The 24,542-nt window shown below is 43.5% G+C and overlaps 1 protein-coding gene across 2 annotated transcripts in view; it reads right to left on the bottom strand.

Annotated features, from left to right (window-relative positions):
- Positions 1 to 7,839: 7,839 nt before the first annotated feature.
- The window catches only part of MARK1 (microtubule affinity regulating kinase 1), a 117,713-nt gene continuing 101,010 nt past the window's right edge, over positions 7,840 to 24,542 (bottom strand). Inside the window, exons 14-18 of one of the 2 annotated variants that reach the window (XM_078441049.2) lie at positions 22,596 to 22,696; positions 21,139 to 21,303; positions 19,742 to 19,993; positions 13,483 to 13,527; positions 7,840 to 9,941 (exon numbers count right to left, since the gene is read on the bottom strand). In XM_078441049.2, the coding sequence (XP_078297175.1) occupies positions 9,587 to 9,941; positions 13,483 to 13,527; positions 19,742 to 19,993; positions 21,139 to 21,303; positions 22,596 to 22,696 (918 nt within the window). In that variant the 3' untranslated portion in view covers positions 7,840 to 9,586. The remainder of the gene's footprint in view (positions 9,942 to 13,482; positions 13,528 to 19,741; positions 19,994 to 21,138; positions 21,304 to 22,595; positions 22,697 to 24,542) is intronic. The other variant, XM_078441050.2, reaches the window with a different exon arrangement.

Below are 24,542 nucleotides of genomic sequence, written 5' to 3'. Positions count from 1 at the left end.
ATTACTCTTCTGAATTATGTTATGACTCCTGGATAGAAAAATAAGTCAAGGGCACAGGAACAGCTCCAAGGATGAAATTTCTGAATTGCTGTAAGTGTCCTTTGCAAAACTGAGCCAAACAGAACAGGCACCAAGAGATAGAACAGGTAAACACGGATTTCTAGAAAATTTTGAGAGTGACTTAGGAAGGAAACCAAAAGATAATTATGAACAATAAGCATGGGTTCACTGAGAAAAACATTATAGTAGATAACCTTTCCCTCCTCCTCCTTCCCTTTTAAATATCATTATTAATGAGTATCATGGAAAGTGTATCTGAATTAAGCTAAACATTTGGCAAAATCAAAACATGGGGGAGTGAGCTCGATAATAGATGTAACAGACTCACGACCGGTTAACTGAAATACACGGAGATTCATAAACTGTCCACACACTTGTGCTTCAAGCACCTCCCGATACAGGATGGAGCTGGGGGGGAGGAGGGGGGAGGGAAGAGGGGTGTGCTCTGGAACAATCATTCTCTTTGTGCTCTCGTGTCCGGGCCTGTGAATATTTAGGGCAGCCTGGCCTCGTCCCCGGTGCTGTGGAAGCAGCCAGCCTATAGGAGATTCAGCGTCATGAGAGCCCTTTCGATCCATCGGTATTTTGACTCTTGGACTGGGTTGATTACCAATTACTCTAGGCATGGTTCGCAATAGTTGTACAAATTACAACTGGGGCTGAAAAGTTTATCCCAAGTGGGTACGATGATACCAAACTTCAGAATACCTCACAGAGATTGATTGATTGATTGATTGATTGATTTAAAATTTTATTTTTTTAATTTACATCCAAATTAGTTAGCACAGGGTGCAACAACGATGTCAGGAGTAGATTCCTTAATGCCCCTTGCCCATTTAGCCCATCCCCCTCCCACAACCCCTCCAGCAACCCTGTGTTTTTTCTCCATATTTAAGAGTCTCTTCTGTTTTGTCCCCCTCCCTGTTTTTATATTGTTTTTGCTTCCCTTCCCTTATGTTCATCTGTTCTGTGTCTTAAAGTCCTCATGTGAGTGAAGTCATATGATATTTGTCTTTCTCTAATTTCGCTTAGCTTAATACCCTCCAGTTCCGTCCACGTAGTTGCAAATGGCAAGATTTCATTCTTTTTGATTGCCGAGTAATACTCCATTGTATATATATACCACATCTTCTTTATCGAGAGAATAACTTATTGATGGCATGAGCAAAAAATAATCAGCTCAACATAACACAGGTCCCATTTTGACAATATCAGCATTTTGAGAATCCATAATGAGCGTGGCTTTGTTTATATATAAAAAGACATAAGTTGGACAGTGTACAAAATGTTTTAGGAACATTTGATTTCTCACAGACATTAAACAGGTGGGTTTTTCTACTGTTTTACTTGCTTTACTATTTCCATGGCACCATCTAAGTTAAAATATGACTTATCTAGAGAGGCCCCTGGGTGGCTCAGTCGGTTAAGCTTGACTATTGATTTCGGCTCAGGTCATGATGTCACAATTCTGCAGACAGTGCAGAGCTTGCTTGGGATTCTGTCTCCCTCTCTCTGCCCCTCCCCTGTTTGCGCTCTCTGTCTCTCAAAACACACAAGCCTAAAAAAAGGACAACAATTCAGAATATAAATTTAGAGAAAGAAAAATATTAAATTATCTACACAAGAAAGAGAATTCATGTTCCCAGACCTACAGACACAGGATTTATGATTTTCACATTTGAAAACATCTACAGATTTACTTACTACTCCCCCGAGCACAGTACATCATTGTACTATGATTACATATGCTTTATTTCATTTACTGATCTCCGCTGGTAACGTCCAGATAAGCCTTGACCAGCTTCTTACCCAGGTTACAGTTCATTATCTCCTGTCTACAGGACATCTCCATTCAGAGTCTGTCACCTGAGCTGGCATCTCTTGTTAATGTACTGATGTTATTGTACAATGAGCAGGGGAGGGGCAGAGAGAGAGGGAGACACAGAATTCGAAGCAGGCTCCAGGCTCTGAGCTGTCGGCACAGAGCCCGATGTGGGGCTTGAGCTCACAAACTGTGAGATCATGACCTGAGCTGATCATGACCTGGACGCTTAACCGACTGAGCCACCCAGTTGCCCCATGTGTCTTTATATTTAAAGTGGGGTTTTTTTGGGGCGCCTGGGTGGCGCAGTCGGTTAAGCCTCCGACTTCAGCCAGGTCACGATCTCGCGGTCCGTGAGTTCGAGCCCCGCGTCAGGCTCTGGGCCGATGGCTCGGAGCCTGGAGCCTGTTTCCGATTCTGTGTCTCCCTCTCTCTCTGCCCCTCCCCCGTTCATGCTCTGTCTCTCTCTGTCCCAAAAATAAATAAAAAAAAAACGTTGAAAAAAAAAAAATTTAAAAAAAAAATAAAGTGGGGTTTTTTTTTCAGGTAGCATGTAGATTTTTAATATTTTAATAAAATTTGACAATTGCAGCCTTTTAGTTGGGGCTTTTGGCCATTGATATTTAATGTAATTATTGACATGGTCGGGTTTAAACCTTCCATTTGCTGTTTGTTTTCTATTTCCCCACCTGTTCTTTTGTTCATTTGTTTCTTTTTCTGCCTTTTTTTTTTTAATTCTAGTTTATCTCCTTTGTTTTTCATTAGCTATAAGTCTACTGTGTCTTTTCAGTGGTTTCTTTAATATTTATAGTATACATTTTTAACTTATTAACATCTATGCATTATGCCACTATGCATAAGATATAAGAACCTTGCAAAAATCTTCAGATCTTTGTGCTACATTTTCACAAGTTTTATTTCTACATGTTATAAATCCTATAAGAACATTGTTACTATTTTTGCATTAAACATAGTTGTTAATTTGGCTCCCTTTATTCCTTTGTGTAGATGCAGATTCCCATCTGGCATACTTTTCCATCTGCCTGAAGGACTTTAACATTTTTTAGAGTATCAAGTCTGTTGGTGATAAATTCTTTTAGCTTTTGTTATGTCTGAAAATCTTTATTTCACCTTTGTTTTTGAAAAATATCATATCTGAGTATAGAATTCTAGTTTGAGTTTTATTTTTTCTAGTACTTTTTTTCCAAAAATTTTTTTAAATCTATTTTTGAGAGAGAGAGAGAGAGAAAGAGAGAGAGAAAACGAGTGGGGGAGGGGCAGAGAGAGGGGGAGACACAGAATCCAAAGCAGGCTCCAGGCTCTGAGCCGTCAGCAGAGTCCGATGCAGGGCTCAAACTCATGAACGGTGAGGTCATGGCCAGAGCCGAAGTCAGACGCTTAACTGACTGAGCCACTCAGGTGCCCCTCCAGTGCTGGTTTTTTTTTTTTTTTCCATCTTATATTGTTTTTGACAGGAAGTCTGTTCATTTCTTTGTTCTTCTTTCTGTAATATGTGTTTTCTCTGTGGCTGATTTTAAGTTGTTTCATCACCGATTTTATTTTTTTATTGATTTTAAAGCAATTAAATTTAATATGCCTTGGTATCACTTCCTTCATGTTTCTTGACCCTGGAATTTGTTACACATTTTGGGCCCATTAGTTCATGGTTTCTAGCAAATCTAGGAACATTCTAGCTATTGTAACTTCAACTGCGTCCCCTTGCCTCAACTTCCTTGGGTGCTCGTGCACAAACATTGGACTGCTTGACATTGTCCTTCAGCTCATTTGATGCATTGCCCATCTTTTCTCAGCCTTTTTTTTTTTTTGTCTGTTTCAGTTTGGATAGTTTCTTTTCTTTCTTTCTGTGTGTGTGTGTGTGTGTGTGTGTGTGTGTATGTGTGTTTAAGGTATGCCACTCCCATGAATGTGGGCTGGCCTTGGAGACTTGCTTTTTTTTTTTTAATTTTATTTTTTTAATTTACATCCAAATGAGTTAGCATATAGTGCCACAATGATTTCAGGAGTAGATTCCTTAATGTCCCTTACCCATTTAGCCCATCCCCCCTTCCTACACCTCTCCAGTAACCCTGTTTGTTCTCCATACTTATGAGTCTCTTATGCTTTGTCCCCCTCCCTGTTTTTATTTTTGTTCCCCTTCCTTTGTGTTCATCTGTTTTGTCTCTTAAAGTCCACATATGAGTGAAGTCATATGATATTTGTCTTTCTCTAATTTCACTTAGCTTAATACCCTCCAGTTCCATCCACGTAGTTGCAAACGGCAAGATTTCATTTTTTTTTTTTTAATGTTTTTGATTTATTTTTGGGACAGAGAGACACAGAGTGCAAGTGGGGGAGGGGCAGAGCGAGAGGGAGACACAGAATCTGAAACAGGCTCCAGGCTCTGAGCTCTGAGCTGTCAGCACAGAGCCCGACATGGGGCTCGAACCCACGAACCGTGAGATCATGACCTGAGCCCAAGTCGGATGCTTAACCGACTGAGCCACCCAGGCACCCCAAGATTTCATTCTTTTTGATTGCCGAGTAATAGTCCATCGTATATATATACCACATCTTTATCCGTTCATCTATCAATGGACTTTTGGGCTCCTTCCGTACTTTGGCTATTGTTGATAGTGCTGCTATAAACATTGGGGTGCATGTGTCCCTTCGAAACAGCACCCCTGTATCCTGTGGATAAGTGCCTAGTAGTGTAATTGCTGGGTCATAGGGTAGTTCTGTTTTTGATTTTTTGAGGAACCTCCACACTGTTTTCCAGAGTGGCTGCACCAGCCTGCATTCCCAAGTTTGGATAGTTTCTACGTCTTCAAGTTCACCATCTTTTCTTCTACAATGTCTAGTGGGTGAACATCTAGTTCCAACCAGTACAGTCTGTACTTAACATATTTAACCTTTTCTCCGGCTTTCTGAACATGCAAAATATAGTTACTCTATTTCAATGTCTCTGTCTACTAATGATCTCACCTCTGCCACTTCTGGTGTCCACTGATTTTTCCCCCCGCATATTTGCATACAGGAAAACTTTTGAATGGATGCTAGATACTGTGAACAATACTATGCTGGTGAGTGCACATTTTGTACTCCTATTAATATTCTTAAACTTTGTTGGGTGTCTGGGTGGCTCAGTCGGGTACACATCTGACTCTTACTTTGGCTCAGGTCATGATCTCGTGGTTGTGAGATCGAGCCCCGCACTGGGCTCTGTGCTGTCAGAGCTTGGGATTCTCTCTTTCCTTCTCTCTCTGCCCTCCCCTGCTCATGCTCTCTCAAAATAAAGAAATAAACTTAAAAAAAATATTCTTAAACTTTGTTCTGGGACACAGTTGAGTTACTCAAATAGTTATCCTTCTGAATAGTGCTTAAGTTTGGTTAAACAGGACCAAAACAGTTAGTTTCCACAGCTGAGGCAAAACTTCTGAATAGGCACTGACCTATGAACCATGAGGTTTTTCACTAAGGCTGGTCGGAAAGGGCACGACTTCTGTACAAGGTCCGGTTCTGCTAATCCTTCCAGGTGGCTCTTCCACTGGCCTCACGTTTCCTCCCATGTTTTATCTCCGCAGACCTTTGAGGTTTTTGTAAAGCTCCCTTCCAGACTCTAGCTGCCTTGACCTCCCTGGTGTCTCAGCTCTGGCTCCTTAACGAGGGTGAACGCTAGGTTCTACTTGGGCTCCCCCTTCCCTGTGCCACAGCCTGGAAACACTCTCGAGGGAAGTAGCTGGGGCAACAACCACAGGGGTCATTTCGTTTCCTCTCAGGGATCACTGTCCTTCACTGACTGGTAGCCAGTGTCCTGAGAACATTTCGCCAAAATGAAAACATCGCTTGCACCTGTTGTTTCATAGATCTTGTCTTAATTTTTTCCTTGTTGGAGGTGAAAGGATAACTATGGTACTTGTTATCCATGTTAGATGAAAGTGGAAGTCTTGATATGTAAGCTGAAACTTGAATCACAAGCCAGGAAGCTCTCCCTGCCACCCACTCATCCTTTTATAGTCCACATCCTACTCGTGATATCTCGTTGATACATCCTTTGAAAGGACTCTCAAATATACCCCCATTCACCCTTTTTGATCCTGAAAAAAAATCTCTGAAAAGATCTTCCTGGCTCTAGCCTTCAATCAGCCCACAAGTTTCTATCAGATCTAGATTTTCTTTTATTTTTACTGCTGTTTTCTCAGAACCTAGAATCTGATGTACACGGGCCCTCAGCAAAGTTGCTAATGAATTGCTCAGACACAATTTACTAATATTTCCTTGGCTTGAAAAGCCTCTTAATTGCTCCCTTCTAACCACAGGTCAAGTCCAAGCTGAGGCTGTTGATCAGTGCTTTGTGTAATGTGAACCCCACCAGTCCACTCTATCGCTAATGTGGGGCTTGAACTCATGACCCTGAGATCAAGAGTGCGATGCTCTACGGACTGAGCCAGCCAGGTGCCCCTCTAAGTGGTTTGTCTCTAACATGTGTCTTACAGCCGCTACTAATGAGAAGCCTTTTCTGACATGTTCCTTCCTAAAGGATCTTTTCCATTCTTCCTGAAATTTTATCCATCCTTAAAATCCTTTCTCCTAGGTATGCAAAACTCACCTTTCTTTGAATTTCTATAGCATCTATCGTCTGTGCTTGTTTGAGCCCTTTCATGGTTCCTATTTGGGTGTGGTTTTTGGTTTTGTGTTTTACATTTTGTCTTTCCAAAATGGACCCAAATCTCGAAGTAGAAACCACCTTTTACAATTCCTTTACATGTCTTAAGACACAGTAGGTACCTCAACAGAGTTAAAAATGAAGGCAGAGGTCATTGTGCTCAATGGATACATTCTGATGGAATCATTTATTTACAGTAAATCGGTGTCTCATTCATCACTGTTATTTTTGTTGCCCATGTTGTGCAATGTTACTGTTGGTGAAGATCACTTCACAAAAGGTCTTTCATGTTTTTAAATTTTTTTTTAAGTAAACTCTGTTCCCAATGTGGGGCTTGAACTTATAAACACCAAGATCAAAGGTCATTTGCTCCACGGACTGCGCCAGCCAGGTGCCCCAAGGGTGTTCAGATTTTATTTAAAAAAATTTTTTTAAATATTTATTTTTGAGAGAAAGAGAGAGAGAGAGAGAGAGAGAGAGCGAGCGCACAAGCAGGGGAGGGGCAGAGAGCGAGGGAGACACAGAATCCGAAGCAGGCTCCAGGCTCCGAGCTGTCAGCACAGAGCCTGACGCGGGGCTCGAACTCAAACCGCAAGCTCATGACCTGAGCCGAATCGGATGCTTAACCGACTGAGCCACTCAGGTGCCCCCGGATTTTAAGTGAACTCTTTCCTTGAACAATATTACTGGGTTAAGGCTCTAGAGTATATTTCATCTTATTATTTGCCGAGTATTCACTTATCAAGTTAAGCACTGTGCCCCAGTCTCTACAAAATAATTAACTTAACTTAATATTAGGGATGTTGTATCCAATAATATTTAAACAGAAACCAAGGAAGCCCTGACATCACACAGCCAGTGAATATAACTGGTATTATTTATGGAAACATACTGTAAAATTCTTCTAAATCTTAAAAAAAAATTATGTTGTCACATAAAATGGGAAAATCTAAAGTGAATATCAAGATTTCATTTTCAGTTCATAAAAAATATAGTGAAATTCCTTGCCACAAACACACCAGAGTTAACCAGAGTGAGAAAATGTAAAAAACAAAACAAAACAACAATCCAACCCATCAGTTTCTACCTTGGGAAAGGCATGATGGCTATTTTTTTTTTTAAAAAAAGTGTTCTGATGATAGGAATTCCTATAAAAAGAGTAAATTTTTCTTGTCATAATGACATTTTGAAAACCTACATAGCTTTACCCCCTGTCAACTAAATTTAGGACACAAGGAATACACTCCCCATGCAGAACACATTTGTGCTAGAAAACAGGTAATTCACATGCTGGTAAAGAGCAGAAGACAAGTGCTTTATTAGGAGAACCGTTCAAGTAAAACTTCAGTGTGCACCAGTGAGAGTGAATGGAGATTTGCATCAATTTTTCTGAATGAACACTAGGTTAAAAAGGGGCTACACAGTTTTGTTTTTTGTTTTTTTCCAAACACCATCCTTTGCTAAGGCAAAAATACACTTCATTTTAGAACAGAACTGTTACAGAAGAAAGCTACGTCACAGTACAGTACAGAACGTAAAGTCCACCCCAGTCGGGAAGCCACCACGGGACGGCACGTCTCGTCTCCCACACGTGGAGCGCTCTACTGCAGAATTACAGTATTTACCACACCTTTATTCTCTCCTAAACCGATGAAGCTTGGATACACTTTCTGTTTCTCAGGAGTGCGCAGATGGGGCCCATATGTCGATATTACAGTAATTACAACATTAAATAACATTGCACAGTCAACCTCCAAGGCTAATTCAGTATAAAATAACAAGTATTAAAATGTACCTTTACTAGTGGTTTTACATCGCATGTATCACCGATCATGAAAGAAAACTAGGCAAACGCCCAATTACAAAGCTGCACGTTCTAGGCATAACGATGTGGAATAAATACAAGAAATCTGGCAAAATATGAAAAACAAACAGGTTACGTGGGAACAAACTGAACAGCCACGTAAGCGTAAATCAATAACACACTGTTATAAATAGCATGATTTGCTCAAAAGTCTCTTAAGTACTTACAGATACTACTGGGTCGGGGGTGGATGGAGAGGAAAGGAGGAGAAGAGGCAAATGTTCCCAATGCCAGTTATTTCCTGAGGTGGCATTATTTCTTAACTGATGCATCGATCAACATTGTGAAGATGAGTTTGTGCTATGAGACAGTCTCGATGTTCTTAGATTTCTGCCATCACGTTGCGGTATTCAGCGACAGTTTACGTTACAAGAGCCAGATGAAGTACTGATTCTTTTTAATTCTGCTGCTACATTTAGCAGTGGGCCAGAAAACACTTTAAAGTTTAAAAGGAATTGGATATAGGTTTAACTTTCTCCCCAGTATTTCTTAGCTAGCTCAAGGCAAAGCTATTATTATTTTCGTGTAATTTATCTGAAAAACTCTAAGTGCCAACACTGTAAACATTTTGTATTTTCTCAACTAAACCTTGTCTGAGAACAAGGGTAAGAGCAAAGATAAGCAGGAATAATTCTGTGTATAGTAAAGCTGATCTATCTATCAGCTTGTGGTTTACATTTAAATATGATTTAAAAATAATTTTTAAAAGTCCATGCTACAATTTTAAAGACTATTTCTGTGCACTTTTAATTCTGGACACAGTTTTCAAAATTGCATGATGGAGGTAAGAATTTAAAAAACCCACCAGAATGTAAATAACAGGGAAGAACACTTCCAACTGAAAGCGTCGAACATACATTTATGTGCAGAAATCTAGACAACTATACAAGTTTTTCAGCAATCATCTGTTTTATTATACAACTCTATGAACAGAAAATGAACAGAAATACACAATATACTTACCTGTACATGTGAACCTACTTTTTTAGCTACAGATATTATACTTCATACTGACTTTAATTGTACAGTTCATGACTATGTATAACCTTATTGCGTTAAGGGCAAATTCTACATGGGGAGATTCACAGGCCAATCACGCTGGGCATTACCAATACATTCAAAAACTGTACCTCATATGTGAACGTTATCTTCCCTGATCCTGTAAATTTGAGTTTCTTTACAGCTTAAGCTCGTTTGCTATTTTAGATGCAATGTTCTTGAAGGCAATCGATGTCCCAGATATCCGCTTGAAGCGGACCCCGTTGAGGGACAGCCGTGGCAACTTGCAGACTTCCATCTCCCACTGCACGAGGCTGTCCTGCCTCGCGTCTCCGTGGACACAGAAAAGCAAAAACCTCTCTTTTTGTTCATAATCACAGTTATTTGCATCTAACACTTTCCGGATCTCTCTCATCATGTCATTGGGGTCCATGGAACTAGTGGTCTTCATACTCCACGTGAACCGCAGAGAACGTGGCTTAGAATCTTTACCCTCTTCCTTGTCTCTTTCTTTCGGTTCCCCTGACGTGCTTCTAGAAGAAGAGGGCAAAGGGAGAGAATGGAAACAGAAATTCCATTCAGCAAAGAAATCAAAGCACACATAAAGTCTAAGTGGTCATGATTCAGTGCCTAACGAAACCACCCAAGTTACAGACTACCTTCAGGTAGATACGAACGTTTGTGTCATCCTGACGTCGTAAAACCAGACCCCGGGACGCCATCTGCTTTGGCTTTGTTTGTGGGAAACAACTTTACAGCTGAAAGTGAAGAACTTGATACTCTGTCAGTTCCTTCCATATTTCTCTAAGTTGCAAAAGCAGATTCTCCATTTTCTGCACATTTACACAGATAGAAACCACTAGCATTCTGCTTATAAATACATTTTTAAAAATGTAAATATCCTTTTTTTCTACCTTTTTTTGGGTAGGAAAAAGACTGGGGACAAACATGCTAGTAATGGCCACAGAGGGGTTATTTATACCTAACGACACTGATAGAGAATGTTGTATTGCAATGCGGTAAAGACGTCAGGTCCCACACGACACGTAGAAGTGTAGACGTCAGGCCCTCTGAGGGTTTCAACATTTTGCTAAAGACATTCTTAAAAAGTAGTCTACAAGGCTCCACATGACCCACGCTCCACCTCCCCGCCCCCCGCCCCCCCCCCCCCCCCCGCCGCCATCTTGTATTATCTTCTTCCCTGCTCACTCTTATCAAGACACACTGGCCTCCACACTAGTCCCTGAACATACGGGGTATGTTCTTGCCTTAAGGCTTGCGCACAGGCTGCTCCCTCTGCCAGGAATGCTTTTCCCTCAGTGGCTGCACGGCTTCCTTACTGCTTTCAAATCTCTGCTCACTTTCTCCAGGCAGTCTACCTTGACCACCTCAGCTCCTACCATGGCATGGCCAACCCCCAACTTTGTTCTATTTTCACCTCTGTAGCACTTACCACATTCTAATATACTATTTAATTCATTTATTACCTTCATGACTTACTGTCTGACTCTACCACTAGACTGAAATTCCAGGACAGCAAGGAGTCCTGCCTGTTTTGTTCACTGATACTGCTCGGGCCTCTGGGACTGCGCCAGGCCCACGGTGGCTGATTGACACATATTTGTTAAATCAATCAACCTTAGTGAATTGTCCTTACTGTAGGCCTCCCATAAATAACACAGAACCAGAGAACCAACTTCAAATAATCGTAGAAAGCTAGACTAGATTATTTATGATTCAGAAGACCTATAGTTAAATTTGTGGAGCCATTTTCTAAAGACAGATGTTGCAATTCTTACTTGCTAACCTGTCTCACTTATATGTGATTTCAAGAAGAAAGGATATACTTTGAGAGGGATTTATAACCTACTACATACATATTTTGTATTTATACATACTTTATATCAACATTATCCTCTAATATATATTCATGTGCACATCTGTGTATGTGAATTCTTATGTGTACATTTGCATACGTGCTTTCCTCCTCATTCCTGGTACCTGAGCCCACCGCTCTGCAAATTATACAAGCTTGAGAAAATAAGGAGAGGAGTAAGTAGAGAAAATGAATTTCTAAAGACTGTTAGGTAAATACGGACAGTATTTATTTCAGCGTCTTCTCTACCATGTTCTTTGTGCTGAGTCTAAGCCACTGCATCGTAAGCCTCCCTGGGCGTGCGGATCTCGTGAGGACCGTATGCACGAGTCCGGTTATGGAATCAGCATGCTAGGGCTGGAAGGGACCCAAGAGAACACGTGATTGAACACTCATTTTAAAAACAGAACTGATGGCTAGGAAATGTACATTACTTTTCTAAGGTCACAGAGCTAATGAGCTGAAACGCACAGACCAGCAACCAAGTTTTCCTTCCGTTCCACCAGGGAAACCTGGTGACCTTGGGACGACAGGTACACACAAGATGTTTCTCTACGTGTATCTCACAGGCATCGCCACTAGTGACATTAACTGTAGAAAGATCCAGAAAATGCTAATTCTAATTAGAATTGCTAACATTTATTGGGCACTTACTAGGTGCCAGGAACTGTGCCAAGCGCCTAACACGCATTATTTACTCATTTAGCCTAACAACCCTAGAAGGCAGCTGGGATGAGGAAGTGGGGGCAGGAGAGTTAGAGTGACCTCCTAAAGTCACATGGCTAGGTAAGGGGGAAGACACAGCTCAGACCCACGGGGTCTGGCCCGGAGCCTGCGCTGTTCACGGTCGCGCCCGGCCACAGCTCTGCAGTGACAGGACCTCATGCTGTTCCTTCCATGTAAAATGGCCGCTATGAGAATTAAATGGCCAGCTAGGACCCTGTAGATAGTAGGGATTCAAGAAGTTTGTTGAAAAGCAAAAAACCACCCCTCCGCCCAAACCCAACAACCAAAGGGACATGTAGTCACATCGCGAGGATAAAATGCATGCAGACCATCAGCGGCCGCCTGTGACTCTCCCTACACTATCAGGTGTCTCCGGGCAGGGGAATTTAGTGGAAAGGCAGGAAGAGACACAAGAGGCTCAAAAGTGATGACTGAGTGAGGGATGAGCTGAAAACAAATGTCCTTCATGTCTCTTTCACAGGCAGAAGAAAAGTCCAGGATATCTGTCCCGCCTCCCTCTGGCTGCCTACCGGGGTGACTCGGGCACCTAACTCAATAAAGAAACATTCCCACTATTGTGACTAAGCAAATAGAGCACAGGTGGCAAAAAAAGATTGCGTAGGAATGCCTGATAAAGTTTTTCCAAAGCTCGTTGTGTTTTATATTTCTATTAATTTTAAGAAGTAGAAGTTAAATTGGGGCTTGTGCTCAGCTGGGCCCAAAATAGCTCCTGAATGAAGCTGGGGCATCTGTCATACTGAGGAACTGCCTGTCGAGGTTCTGCGATGCGTATGGGATCCTTTAATGCTGGGATACACTCAAAATGACTTCATGCCTTCTTTTCTTCAACTTCCCGTTTGAAAACATGGACACAGGTACAAACACGTCACGAAGGTGCTCCCCAAACCAGCAGCATCGGTACCTCCCGCCCAAGTCCCCCCACCCCCCGGAATTCGGATGGGGCTCACGTTTGAAACCCGGTGTCAGCAGGATCACACAGCCAGCGCTGGACGTCAAAAGCCACCAGGGAGGCTGGGTGACAGTCCTAAAATGTGGCCTACCACTGAATGCTCAACCTAACATGTCCTTCTCACGCTAAACCTTCCTACACATCTGGTTACCCCAGTGTTCTGTATTATCTAATTTTAGTTACATCCTTTTGGTGAGAAAAAAAATCGATCCATATCCCTCTAAGAATTCTCTCCTGCTAGGGTGTATTTTGTAGGACAGGAAGGCTACTTCTCTACAAGGCCTACCCGTCAAAGTAATGTTTAGAGAACACACACTCGAATTAACTTAAACCTCATTAAACGCCAGGCGACGTCAGGAAGACCCGTCCCGATAGAACAATTGAAAACACACATACTATCTGGCTATTGGCTCTATTCAGCTTTATGAGGTGCCGTGGGTATTTCGAGGGCGCGGCTTCACACACGGGGGCCTAGCAGCGAAGTATAATAGTGGCTCCTCACCTTGAGGTGTCTGTTCTGCCACTGGCTTCGCCTTCACTTGGATCCCTCAAAACAAAGTGAAGGTGGAGATTTAATGATAAGAGTGAAAAATAGATCAAGAAAACCTGCATCTAACATGATTTTAAAGTTAACTCGTTAAGCAAACTTCCAGCGCAACACTTCTCGGTTACTAGGCAGTCGGACACGGCTTTGCACGCTTTCACGGCACCAGCTTAACGGTCATCTTATTGAGCGTCTACTGGGTATTGTCAGAGAGGAGATGCCAGCTTGACAGTTTAGGACTGCTTTTGTTTTCGTTTTCTTTAAGCGGGATCTTCCAATTCCCAGTCACAATTTTAAAGTCAGAATTTATCGCTTGGTTGCGTTCCGTTCAATCTACAGTTAAAACCATTTAATAATTTTCAACAGCAAGATCCAACTTCGTGTTGGTTATTAAACGTAATTCTAGTAGTCGCTCAATTTAGAAAATACAGAAATTAGCCTTGTAGTTAAAGTTCAACATACAGAAGTGTTTCTAAAAACAAGTACTGATTTTTGCATAAGCAATTAACTTAACTTCAGATGTGACACTCATGATTCATGCACATGATGAAATGTTACAGCAAACCAACAGCCTATCCAAGCAGGTGAGTCTAAAACATGAAATCAGTCTTAAACAGAAACATTGATCTTACCTGGACATCCACCTGTGAAATAAAACCAGGAAAACTCCACTACTTGTCCTTTTGTTGAACATCATGAATGGTTTTTAAGTCTACCAAAATTTTAACTACTCTGTCATTGTCAAATGCAGTTAAGAATCGACACAGGAGCATCGAGCTACACACCAGTTAAAATGTGCGGAGCTGACTTGGGATAGCGAAATACCACATCGCTGGGAAAAAAAATAACCAACTCAAACCCTTAAGTTCATGTTTTCTTAATGTTTTAACCATTCTGGAAACATTTATACTATTTATGTAAAGTGAATGCAATAGGAATAAAATCAGGGCCACTTTCCTCATTCCCTAAATTACCAAATCATATCCATACACTAAGCTCTAAAACTCGAACTGGAGGTTAAAAATACGAATGCCTTATGCATCGCCTTTCTTGACAAACATACTGTGTAAAAACCATCTCACTCTCTGAATCAAAAAGGACAAAGAAGACGTATTTTTGCATTCGGATTGTGGTTTCTTAAATTTCTATGTTTGATGACTGGCGTTTTCAACAGGAAGTGTAATGCTTCAATGACATCTATGTAAAATTTATCTTTATTACAGCACACGCACATAAATAAAACACTGACGTGTACATTTTCAGTCACATGTTGGTGTGCTGGTATAGACTGGAGGGCAGCCCAGCAGCTGGGAAAGACAGTGATGCCACCGCTTTCATACAAAGGAATACACGTCTCATGGGGCTTCTGTTCTCTTTGTATTTTGCCTTGTAAGTCATTGTTAGCAAACACCTATTCCACTGCTGCTGAACTGTAAGCATTAGGACGACACCCTCCTCTGACACTACTTCCCCTGCTGCAATTGTTGAAACTGTCACCGACGGGTCACGTCGTTCCCGCACCCTGCTCCTGCCTCCTGGATGCCAACAGAAACCCTGACTTCAAGCATGTCTGCTACCTGGTGAAGGTTTCAAATCGTCCAGTCGCCACGGAGGGAGGCGGCTGGGGGTACAGAAAGCCAGCTGGCTCTAACACCATATGCGGCGTGGCAGGGCTCTCCAACATTTAAGACTTAAAAAAAGAAGCCAAATATCTTACACATAGCAAGACATACTCAACTGAACGAATTTGGTTATTCCCTGTTAAGAGAGAGCTATGGTTAAAAACTCTTAAGGTTTGATCTAATCTCCAGTTTACACAGCAGCTCTATAGAACCTGTGCAAAACAAATGGTTCTAAATGCTATTTAAAAGGCTTTTGAAATAGTGCGTCTACATCCTCCCTTGACTGAGGAGGACTCTAGTGGAAAATCACCTTCCTAACTGGCAAGTTCTTTCCTAAGACCAGAAAGCCACTCTCTCACGTGGTCGTTTCAGCCTACAGCCTCCTCACCGGCCGGGAAGAACTTACTAACTGGCTTCTTCTTTGCCATCACGGTTTTCAAATACATGAATGATTAACTCTGAACTAGTCTCTATCCTTCCTTTCTTAAAGTTTAGCAACCCAGATCCCTTTCCTATTTCCCCTGCAACATCCTGTCTTTCCATCTTTTTAAGCAGTTGGTGGCACACGATGTAGTTGGTCCCGAAGTACGTGAGGTGTCGTGGGGCCAGGTTGGGCCCGGATCAGCCCTGCCCCTGAGCGTTCCCAGTTGTGCTGCTGGCCACGTGGGCTGCCCGCGTGCGGGTTCCATTTCTTCTGGCCTTAGGCACAGCGGAGTGAGGAGGGCAAAGGGAACAGAGAGAAGGGCGGGAATCGAACCCAGGATGGACTCAGGAAGACGCGAGTGGGAAGGACAATGTGGGAGCTGAGGTGAGAGTAACAAATAGCAAGGCTGGAACAGCTCCGGAACATCAAGAAACTCTCCAGTTTACCTCCGAGCCTCCAGCCCTCCCCAAAGTGCAACATGCTGCACGTACAGAAGACCCAGTGCCCTTCCAGCCTGCCCGCGGCTGCAGAAGCCGGCAGGTTCACTCCTGGTCCCGAGACCGATGCTTTGCCGGTCTCCTGCATCAGATCGTGGGCGGTGTCTGCACAGCCCGCTCTCAAGCTACGCAGTGGGACGTGAGGGAATCCTGTACGCGCGGCAGCGAACGCAAACACGTCCGCAAAGCCAAAGCTGTCCACGTGGTGACAGGTCACCTCACGGGAGAAGTGCGAATTTTTCCTCTTCTCTAACCAGACCCAGGATTAATTAAAACATGTCAAAAATCAAAAGATGTTAAAATCTGCTACCAAACTGCTGACAAACGTCAGCAAACAACCTCCTTCCTGCCCTCTCCCCCGCCCCGGCAGCCTCCCAGGTCCCTCTGCTATGTGACGTGTTCAGAAGCTGAGAAGAACATCGTGGAACTTCAGAAATGTTCATGCTGGCTCCCCTCGGAGGCTACCTCTGAACGCCCTTAGCCCCCAGCCTTATTCTCTATTTTGGGACCCGCTTCCTGCCCGGCACTTACCAGGATTCATGACAACTTTATTTGCTCACTTTAAAAATTTGTCTTCCACACTATTTGACCAAATAAGGAAATGTTTATCGAATGTCATCTTCTGTGTCATAGTAGGCACTCGATACTCAGCAGAAGATTTAGCAGAAAACAAAGCAAACAAGCACATCCAGGTTCTCAAGGGGCTCATCTCAGAGCTGGAAGAGAGAGACGGTGAACGCCACGCCGAGCGGGGTGTTCGGGCAGGTAGTGTGGAGCGCTGTGGAGGAATACAGAGCTGGGAGAGGGCATGTCGGGAGGAGGAGGCTGTGATTGTAAAGAGGGGACTGAGGAAGGTCTCACCGAGGAAGGGACACTGCAGCAAAGACCCAAAGGTGATGTGGAAGAAGCCGGCCGCGGCGTGGGGGACGAGGACTCGGGGCAGAAGGAACAGCGGGTACGAGATCCCGCCCGGGCCTGGCGTGCGCGAGGACATTCAGGTGCCCCATGTGGCCGGTGTGGGACCAGCGAGGGGAAGGGGCAGAAGAGGGGTCAGAGCAGAAATGCACGGCCAGACCGTGTAGGGCCTCGGAGGCCACTGCGGGCTTCAAATTGTATTCTGAGCAGGGTAAAAGCAAGGGGACAGACGATGCTGAACACAGAAGAGGGGGCCAAGGGCGGGAGCGAAGAGACCTGTTCGCAGGGGGGAAGACGAGCGGTGGGTTCGGCGACCGAGAAGCTACGTCCAGGAGATGCTGGGACGGCAGAGAGCCACGGCCACAGGCCAGCAGGCCCGGCGTGTGCTCTCAGAAATAACTCAAGGCTTGTGGTCCGAGAACCAGAGGGACGGTGCTGCCGGTACCCAATGTGGTGAAGAATGAGGGAGGATGCTCCTGGGAAGAGGAGAGAGAGCTGGATTTTGGACACGCTCAGTCTGGGAGACCATCACATGTCGGCGTGCAGAGGCTGGGTAGACACTGGATATGTGAGTCTGTAGTTCAGAGGAGAGAGCTGGGCTAAAGGCAGAAGTGTGGGAGTTGTTAACGTGGGACAGAATGCAGGGTCACGGGCCTGAATGCGATCACCGCAACAGTGAGGCCAGCCAGAGAAGAGAACGTGTCCGAAGCCTGAACGCTGGGGCGATCTGACAGAGGTCAGGGGGAAAGGCAAGGGGACCTGAAAAGAACCAGCAAACAGCCCGAGAAGGAATAGCTAGTTTGAGAGGGAGGAGGAAACCTAAAAGCGAGCGGGAAAACATTTCAACTGCGTGCAAGGCGGCAGAACTGTGCGAGCTGCTCCTGGAGTGGGGGCCGCGTCGGTCTCGCTCACGGCCGTACCAACAGCACCCGGTACGGTGCCCAGCACGGGCAAGGCCTCACATCTCTTAAACTGATGGCTCTGTGGCAACCCTTCATCCAACCACCCAACAGACCGTCTCCAGGCCACTTTCTTGCATTGTGTCCTGACCTCCTGTCAAGGGCCCTTTTACTATGTTCTCTCTAGAATCAAAATTTTCATTGCAAAGTAAAGGGAAATATTTTACACAAGGCTTCATGTACAATTAGTGATCAGGCTTTGCAACTCAAAACCATTTTCCTTCACTTTGAAATGAATCCTGGCTTAATCAGGAGAAAGTACTGGCTTTTAAAAAGGGCTTTAAATAGTGAGCCACATTCCAACAGCAGAAACCACTGCTAATCTAACTAGGACCCTGCAGGTGGACAGCCAGCATTATAGTCTGTCATGCAGAGTCTGAGCTTGTGGGTCTTTCTCTCTCAAGGTGTCAGGCTGCATGGTCTGTGCCCAAATGGTACATCATTGTTGATACGGTTAGAAATTGATGTTGTGTTTGAGTATTTAAAGTTTTAAATCCAGGGACGCCTGGGTGGCTCAGTCAATTGATCGTCCGACTTTGACTCAGGTCATGATCTCGCGGTTCATGAGTTCAAGCCCTGCATCAGGCTCTGTAGTGACAGCTCAGAGCCTGGAGCCTGCTTCGGATTCTGTGTCTCCCTCTCTCTCTGCCCCTCCCCTGCTCATTCTCTGTGTCTCTCTCTCTCTCAAAAATGAATAAACATAAAAAAAAAATTAAGTTTTAAATTCAGCCGTGATCTTGGGCAAACTGGTCCATGAGAAGACAGGAGACTAAAGCTGTTCTTCTCTTTTCTACTCACACTCTTTGAAATCCTAAAACACTAATAACCTGGACAATTAAGTATTTAATTAGTATCTTTCACAGCAAGCATAATAACTCCTCCCGTTTTAAAGCAAGCGTAACAACTCTCCCTGCTCAAATGTCTATATGGTACAGAGCTTTACCCTTCCCCCTCGTCACTGCCTGTGCCGTCCCCGGGCCACCCCAGGCCACTGCTGTATTGCTTCCCATCACGGCTAGCTGCTTACAGGCCTGCCCCTTTCAGGACTGTGCACAGACGCGGTCTTGTTCACCTTTGCGTCTTGCTCCTAGCACAGGGCTTTGTACATACAGGATTCTAGCAGGCTTTTAGGAGGACCTAATAATAGATCAAATGGACAGCCACCGCGCTGTGTTCAGCAACCTCCACAATCAGTATGTGCTGTGCGATCATGCTTACGCTTTAGAAGAGAGCACGATTCCGCTATCTGACCAGAAGTTTGCTATGCTTGTATTCATTGTGTGTCTGCTGTATTTTCACGTTAGGCTTTGGGATGTAAAATTATTTAAGTCATCTATGTGACTCCAGTACACAGGCTTTTCACAGGGAAGGAAAAAAAAGTGAACTAGATATTATTACTGAGTGATTTAGAAGTATTCCCAAGACATATTATTTGAAGGATAAATGGAAACTCTGATTTCCTCTTTTTAAATCCAGGGTTTTGAGTTGGGGATAATCTTTTTGTTAAAACACACACATTTTTTTTTTTTAATGTCAAATTTTTGCTCTTTCCAATCTGTTTTATACAATTTAAAAATTCTTATCTTGCGCACTTTTTTCTCTGTCTCTTAGGGGAAAAAAATACTTTACATCTGCTTTGATTTTCTTCTTCAAACTTCTGTAAAAGAGGGGCTCTGGTGAAATACCATGAAACCACTCTGGAAAATCACCGCAAAGATTAAAGAAAAAAAGACAAAACAAAAACAAGTCTCCTTTCTAATTCCTAGAGGAAGCAAAACACCACAGCACCTCGGTACTGACCTGCGCACGAATTTGGATGTTATTTTGCTTATTATACCCGTTGACGTTCCCCTCCTGGCGTGCGCGAAGGCGCCCGTCTCGTGGGAAGGGGAAGCGGGTGGCCCGTTGTGTGCCGCGCTGCGTCGCTCCCGGAGCTGTTCGCCGTGGAAAGTACTGCGGCTGGAGCTCCCCCGGGGGAAGCGGGTTCGGTCTGGGGTGCTGGCACTAATACTGTGAGCAGATGGGGAAGCAGCAGGCGCTCGCTGGGTCGCCCTGTGGGGACAAATGAAGATCTATTATTCAGAATAATGGCAGAGAGAGCTCTCATGCTAAAAACTACCCGAACCTTGCCATGGCTACTTTCGTTAGGCCCCATTTTCTCTGCTCATGTTAGACATCCACGCGTTAGCTGCATTTAGGGTATCACTGCACGGAGAGGGATAACATTTCAGTCTGCAACTAAACGCTTTTTATAAAAATACAGTTATTAAGGATTGAGAAGTTATTGAAACAAGGATACAAATACCCTTCAGTATCAGGAATGGCAGACTGGGGCTGCTGCATGTATATTTTTTCACTATTCTCTTAATTTCAACCATTCAGCAACGTGGAACATGGATTTTATTATTTATCAGAAAGCATCTGAATGGAGTCATTTCCTATTTACAAGCTAGGCCTCAGGGACAGCACGACGCTACAGGACATCACCAATACGAATAACGAACCGAACTAAAGATGTTCCTGAATTGGAGAAATCCTAGCATAGACAAATACTAGAAAAACAGGCATATCATTTTGTACCTAAAAGGGCTCTTTGAGATCATCTGTTTCCCTGACAGAGAAACAGAAAGTCTGGTTTTACTTCAAAAAGGTACTGGGCAGCAGCCAGGGTTAGCCAGAAGTCTTCATTCTCAGTCTCAAGTATTTTTGTTGTTAGATCATAAAAAATTCAATTTACCTGAATGACAAATCAGGCAGCAATACTTCAGGGATGGATTTAAAACAAGATCCTTACAGAAAATTCCTCTAGAAAATGATTTAAGTCATAAGCAACATTTTTGTAAACAGGTAGGAATGTGGTATGTTTATGTTACGATTCAACTTTTCCCTTTGCTACAGATACCGAATCTTCTCAGAAAGTTCTTAATGCGATGGTGCCTATCATATATTTTTGTTTTAATATTTACTTATTTATTTTTGAGACACACACACACACACACACAGACACAGAGACACAGAGAGAGGGAGAGAGAATCCCAAGCAGGCTCCACGCTGTCAGTGCAGAGCCCGACGCAGGGCTCGAACTCACGAACCATGAGATTATGATGACCAAAATCCAGAGTCGGATGCTTAACCGACTGAGCCACCCAGGTGCCCCTGGTGCTATGTTTTGAAATGAGGTGCACCCAGCGCGTTACCCGGGCCGGTAAGCTTCAGAGCCGTCTTTGATGGTTGGCAGTGTAACTTTGACAGGGTGGCCGGAAGTGGACATAGACTTCTGGTGGCGTGGTCGAGCCGAGGGGACAGCAGAAGCCACAGCCGAGCCTGCAGAAGATATGCTACTTGCGGACATCTCCGTAAGGCTTTCGACAGAAAACAGTGGAGAGGACCATGGAAATGTAAAAAAGAAGAGAAACTGCAGTTTACTAAAATTTAAGAAACAGACCTTTAAAAATCTAAATCGACTGTACCTTTCATGACTGAGACACTTAAAAGAATTTACATTAGTGGCGTCATTCGTGAATAACAAAACCGTATTCTTGCCAAAAAGGTACAGAATGAATTTACCACCACCTTCCACTGAAAAGAGCTCACACACGCTTGGTCTACAAATGCGAATCTGAGAAGGCATGAAGTTCCTCTTATGATCAGAGACCTTTTCCACTTCCCAACACTCAAGAGTTTGATGTAACATGCTGCTGTGGTTTATTGTCCCTCATCCAATAAGAATTCGTAATTACAGCAAAAATACAGTCTCCAGAAACATCATCAAAATGCTTTCAGCTCATATTATTAATCAATAGGTTAACTGTCGTAGGTCAAAGGAGCTACAGATTAGGACTTGGTATAGGAAAAGTAATACGTCAGAAATCAATCCTCAACTCCTTTTCTAGCCTGAAGGATCTTCTATCTGAGGATAATACATTTACTTTGCACGCCTTATAATAACACTTTACATGTCCGTTAATGGAGAGGAAACCAGTGGTAAGCATGCCCTGTCCAGTCCACTGAAATGACGAGGAATGGGGCTAAGAACAGAATTTTATTTGAACAGGCTCCCTGCACTTTGGTACTATATTGGCGAATAGTCCTTACAACTCACGATGAAAAGAAGCTACATTTTTTAAATAATAAAAATAATATGATTTATCATTCTTGAAAATAAAACATGTTGAGAATTCTACGGTTCTCAATCATCAGTTAAGATGGCCACATTTCTTTAGAGGAAGAAAAAGCAGACCTTCATTATTTGGATACAACAATGGCCTGATGGGAGGGGGAAGGGTAAGAAACAAAGGTTAAAAAAAAGTGAAGTCAAAGATAAAAAGGAAGCAGCACGTAGATAAGAGAACAAGACTGAAATTAAGATCAGATTAGGATGACTAGTAGGATGTGCTTTGTTACAGGGGAACACTTACTACCAGATTTTATCTAGCAAAGCTCGGGGTAAGAGCATTTATCTCCTCTTTCCCCAGAGTAGGTTCCCATCCTTCCATCCTGGTACAGGAGGGGAGACGCCTTCGTTCGAGTGCCTGCTTGCAACCATCCTCTCTAGGACTCCCTTTTCCTCTTGACCCGTTCGGCTCCTCTTTGGGCAAGAGCAGTCCTGCACGAGGATGACAAAGACAGCACCGTGTGGCGCTGTGACAGGTACCTGCTGTCTTTTCCGTTCTGCAACGCCACGTATCGATCTGCACTCCTTTCACACACATACGTGTTCCTTCTTGCCATGCTACCTCCAGGATAGACATTGCTCTTTAAGAAGGAAAAAAAAAAAAAGCCATCTTAAAATTGTGGCTGTAGCTGTGGAAAGTCAAAGAAATGAATTTAAGGTGCAAAGGACTTTGAAGAAAAAAAATCCATGGCAGCATTTTCATTTATCAGAACCTTACCTTAATAAGCTCGATCTCACCCACTCCTCCCTCCCTCCCCCCACACCCCCCACCCCCTCTCTCTCAGATTGTAGGAGTGAAAGGCAAAGCCTAACAAGCTCGTATGATTTTAGCTCGTCCTCTATAGCAGCAGTGAGCAGGTGTTTGGAAGCAACAAGGAAGTTGGATTTTTATTCTTCCCTTTAAGCTGGTGGTCCGGAGAAGGGTGGGGGCAGGGGTACAGGCAGTGCTATGGAACCAGGGGCAAGAGACGACTCCACGAGAAACATCACCACAAACCGGAAACCTGTGGCGGTGACAATGGCGGCCCCCTGGAAACCTGCAGGCTGCCATTCTTCACCTGCTCAGGGGACCCCCCCACCCCACCCCACCCCAGTCAATGGTAATGTTGAGGGGACTAAATCTCCAGGGTCAGAGACATGCCCTGCTGCGGCCACCAACAGTGTGCGTGTGCAGGGCCTCAGGACATTCCCTCATTGCAGGTCTTAGCCAGGAGGCAAGCCGAGTCTGAGAAGTTCTGGAGAAATGAGAGGGAATAGGCAAAAAGGGACAGAATCTCCTTGTCATGCACACAAGCACTGATCTATAACCCCTGCTGTCGTCCTGCCCAAATCCCAACTAGTTACTAGTTAGTACTAAACTGTACAGGAATGACTTCCAAAAGGGATACATAATCTTCTGTTGAATCCTTATTCCAACAGAAAAAAATACCCTATTTCTGGCTAATCGAACTTTTACTATTCTCTAAAATACATAGCCAACTTAAAATGTGTTTAATCATAAGGGCAAGAAAGTTAATAGATATATGCTTCAACTAAGTTTGGAGGAACAAAAAAGCCTCATGTAAACAAAACTGTTAAAGTGCAGATTTCAAACTCTTCAAAAGTGCAGGTTCCTGGGTGGAAGGAATTTTGTCACCATTTACATAAAAAACAAAAATTAAAAGCTATACAAGTACGGCAGCAAAACAGACTAAGATTATGAAGAATATGTTTTTAGGTAAGACACTGTCCACATTGAGTGAGGGCAGAGAAGTCAGGTTTCACCATGGAGAGATGCATTATGAAACTAGCTTGCGTTACAGTTCTTAAAAAAAAACCTTTCCTTTTGATGATTTCATCATTTGGGCTGTATTGTCACAGGAGCAACCTAATTGTGCACAAATTCCTGGCCAATTGTCTCTGGCCATTTTCAGTAACACTATTTTGCTTCTCCAAGTGTGATGAGTGAACAGTTTCTCCTTCAAAACTGTGCCTTCTGGATTCGGGATCTTCCCACGCCACCTCCCTTCTCTTTGCCCCTGGATGCCAGTGACACTGGGGGTAGCAGCCCCCCACCCCCACCCCCCCCCCGCCGCCAGGCAAACAGCCGAGGATCATGCACAAGTTATAGAAACACAGGTTCACTGACTCCATGTGATACAGGTTCATCTGTAAAACTAACTTTTAGAACTGACTTTCCCAGTTCACATAACAAAGCTCTGATGGCTGATGAACAAGTAAGGCTCTTTTTGTTTAGGATTTGGGACCTAGAGAGAAACTACCCTTGCAGACCCCTTAACTCTCAGGTTGGCAACTTCCCTAAAGGGGATATACAAATTTTTCTGTATTTCCTAAGAAACCAACCCCTGTAGACAACCCCCTGGGCTTATTTTATACTAGACTGCATGTTATATAATCACGCTATAATTTTTATGTATAATGTTTTAT

This window comes from Panthera onca, chromosome F1 (genome assembly GCF_046562875.1).
Source record: "Panthera onca isolate mPanOnc1 chromosome F1, mPanOnc1 haplotype 2, whole genome shotgun sequence".
Taxonomy (NCBI): Eukaryota; Metazoa; Chordata; class Mammalia; order Carnivora; family Felidae; genus Panthera; species Panthera onca.
Note: the sequence above shows the minus strand (reverse complement) of the source record. Positions and strands in the feature narration are given on the sequence as shown.